General features: G+C 32.4%; 1 protein-coding gene across 1 annotated transcript; it reads left to right on the forward strand.

Annotated features, from left to right (window-relative positions):
- Positions 1–1396: 1396 nt before the first annotated feature.
- On the forward strand, positions 1397–2314 carry LOC101420935 (olfactory receptor 14C36-like). The gene has a single exon (XM_012518489.2). It carries the CDS (start codon positions 1397–1399, stop codon positions 2312–2314), a length of 918 nt encoding a protein of 305 aa, XP_012373943.2.
- Positions 2315–3996: the final 1682 nt, after the last annotated feature.

Genomic DNA, 3996 nt, shown 5'->3' on the forward strand with positions numbered 1-3996 from the left:
TGTATGCATAAGAAAATTTGGTTAAGTCATCTTTCAGACCTTGATTTGAACAAATTACAAGAGAAACCACTGTTCTCTCTCAAGGTTGAAGCATACAATCTTCAAGAGTGAGTATATTTTGGTTACTGTTATTTTAAAAGTCTTCCTTCTACCCTTTGATCTATTTTATACCATGATGTATCTGCACTCTGCTTCAATTTAGCTTTTTGTTTTCAAAGGGGATGTGGAATTCAAATTTAAACTTTGGATAGGGTATCACTGCAATAGTTCAATTTAATTTATTTTCTCTTGCAAAGGATAATCTAAACAATGAATAAGTAAATTAATAGTTTATTCATTAATAAAAAAGCAGGGAAAGAGAACTCTTAAAATATTTTAGTCATTGTTGTAATTTCAAATGCCGTAATGGTAATATTATGGAGTCCACTGCATTCACATCCAAAGTATAAAAACAAAACAAGATGAAAAATCATTTATTAATGCTGACTGTATTGATTCAGACATTTTGAGAGTGGGGTATAGGGGAATATTAATGTAATATTTTGTGCTGTCTATTAAATTTTAAAAAAAGATAATTGAAAATTAAATTAAATGAACAAAAAACAAAAAACAACAATAACAACAACAAAAGAAAATGGAATGATTCAATCTCACTTTTGTGACCTGACTCTACCATTTTTTTTCAAGCCCTTCTATATACATACTAAAAGAATTTTAAAAGTAAATATATATACATGTTTAATTATAATAATGTATATGTATCATGGGTTTTATGATATGAAACTATGAAAGTGCAGCTTTTACAAATTGATTTAGAATTTCAAGATAACCTTGTTTATTTCAATGTTTCTTAAAGATTTTATAAATTACACTACCATTGTCATATGTAAGTATGATTTAAAAGTGATTAGAATTTTTAAACCCACAACACAATTAAAGTTTATTAATTTTTAGAGAGACATATCATACATTTATTTTTTGAAATGAATAAAAACACAGTATCCCCTTTAGTGTCATTAAAGTCCTGTTCAAAGAGGAAAGTACTTTGAACAGTCTACTTTGAATATTTCTTGCATTTTGGAATATTCCAAATTCCCTTACTAGCAATCTATGTATCTTTTATTTCTATTTGGTATTTCTTTTCACAATTTCATGACCTTTTTGCATTTGGAAATTTCCAATTAAGTATTTTTCATAGCTAACATCTAAGTTGACTTTATTTCAGAATCACTAATAGTGGATTTTTTTCCTACATGTGAAAAAGGACAATTGTGTAATATAGAAGGAAATGCCTTCAAAGAAAACATTTAAAGTGATTTTATAAATTATTTCTATCATTCCTGTATTCCATGCCTTTATACCTTTTGTTTCTCAGGTCAATCAGAATTTCCAGACAATGACCAATTCCACTATAATGACTGAGTTTCTCCTTGTGGGCTTTGCTAATGGGTGGAAGCTAAGGTTCCTGAACTCCATGTTATTCCTACTGATGTATTTGGCCACTATGTTAGGGAATCTTCTCATTGTCACTGTCAGCACCATCGACAAGAACCTTCACACACCCATGTACTTCTTCCTCAGGAATCTGTCCATCTTAGACATGTGCTACATTTCTGTCACTGTCCCCAATGCCTGTGTCAACTTTCTCACTGACAACAGAGCTATATCAGTGGCTGGATGTGCAACACAGATCTTCCTGGTCATTTACTGTGGATATGTGGAAGTGATGTTCCTCACCTTCATGGCCCGGGACCGTTATGTGGCCATCTGCCAACCCCTCCATTACCCTATAATAATGAATCCTCGGGTCTGTGACTATATGACATTGATTTCAGTCATCAGTGGCCTGGCTTACTCAGGATTCCACACTGCCAACACATTCCGGCTCCCCTTCTGCCAGTCCAATGTGATCCATCAGTTCTTTTGTGACATCCACTCTTTGCTGATACTCTCATGCTCTGACACATTCTACAATGAGATTGCAAATCTTGTCTCTGCTATGGTGTTTGGTGGTGGCTGCTTTCTCTTAATTGCAATGTCTTATTTTCATATATTTTCAACTGCAGTTAAGTTTCCAACCAGCAGAGAGCGAGGAAAGGCTTTTTCCACCTGTGTCCCTCACATACTTGTGGTGTCTGTTTTCCTAATCTCTGGCATCTATGTGAACCTAAAATCTTCAGTTACCATTGAACCAATTCATGACATGATCCTTTCCACATTTTATACCATTGTTCCTCCGTTACTGAATCCTATTATCTATAGTCTTAAAAATAAACAGGTAAAGGAAGCACTAAGGAAATTAATATTAAGATAATTTTATTTAGGAAAACTATAAAGATTCCTTTCAAGTTTATTCCCATTTTAAAGAATGAGATTCAAATATATAAATATCATCTCCTTGTCTGTTTATGGTTTGAGGTCCAATAAGTTTCACTATTATATAATGTACTGACATGTGATAAAATAGGGAAGGTTCCAGAAGGTCTAACTCCAACTTTCCCCACTTCTCTTCTCCAGCAAATAATATCCATGGAACACAACATTATGTTGTCCTCAAGGACAGGGCACACTGCTTGCTTTCTCTGAATAGGGAAGATAAGTTCCCTGCTAGGCCACAGAATTATTTAATTAAGGCAAGCACCCTCTCATAGAAACCAAAGTCTTCCCATACTTTTATTTCTACAAAGCCTACCCCTTGCGGGGACTGGTACTTTGCTCTGTTCCTAGTGTCACCGCTTTGTATTCCTGCCTGGTGTGTGGTGCCCTACACTCACAGACTGTGAGTATGTGTGACTAATAAACATCTGTAAATCTCTCCTGTATACTGTCAGGTGTCCTGTGCTCTGTCATTCCCATAACGTTATATCGAAAATCCCTCCATCACCAGCTAGGTAAAGAGGAGACGATCTAAGTAGGGTCCACGTAGTTAATTTTATCTCATTTAAAAATACCTTTTGAAACCTGAATAATCAATCAGATAAAATAATTATTTTGCATTTTACATTACTCTTTTGATTTATTCTTTTTAAAATGTATGAGGATTTTTAGTTATTATATATTTTAATAAATTGCTACAATTAAACATTTATAGAGAATCAATTTAAGTTAGGCATATTTATGATGAATCAAATAATAAGCACCAACCATAATGTCTCAAAGGAAACCATAACAAATAAAATACGGTGATAATTTATTGAACATATTATCTGATTTTTGAATGAAAAGTGCAGTAAATATATAATAACAAAGTACTCAGCTAAAACAATTAAAGAAATAGGAAATTACAAAAATGAAATCTTTAAGAAATTATATAAATATATGTAATGTATTTGAACAAATCTTGCAAAGCAGCTGGAAAGTTAAATAAATAAGCCACAATTTAAAACTAAGAAAACTATGGTTTCATTCTCCTGATAATGATACATTTTCTGATTTTTTGAGAGAATAGCATTTACCTCTCTTGAAGATTTTTGCTTAAATTATTTTAATAATTCCAAACTGGAAAATTTTCATGGAAGAAAACCTTGTTGCTGGACTACAGAACACTATTCTTACTCCTTATTCACTGAAATATTACTTCTTTTCTTTTTTAATTTTTTTCCTGAGGGAAAGGTAATGACTGGCAGTTATTAAAATATGACCTCTCATTGTCTGTACTAAATATTAAACCATATCAACTCTTACATTTATTTCAGCTATATTGGACTATACAACATAAACTTATAACTGTATTGTAGCCTAAAATGTGTGTAAATATTTCCCTATTTTCAATAGACATGTTAATTAGTTAATCCTCCTAAACTCTGATATTCCAAATTGGCATGCACTTTTACATTACTGTATTAGTTTCCCAGGTCTGCTACAAAAATTACCAAAACCTGATGGTTTAAAAAAATAGAAATTAATTTTCACACATTTTTGGTGCAGTGCAAAATCATGGTATTGATGTGGGCTATGGGTGGAAGGCTCTTTGTCTCTTCAGATATAACCTAAGCT

This window comes from Dasypus novemcinctus, chromosome 22 (genome assembly GCF_030445035.2).
Source record: "Dasypus novemcinctus isolate mDasNov1 chromosome 22, mDasNov1.1.hap2, whole genome shotgun sequence".
NCBI lineage: Eukaryota > Metazoa > Chordata > Mammalia > Cingulata > Dasypodidae > Dasypus > Dasypus novemcinctus.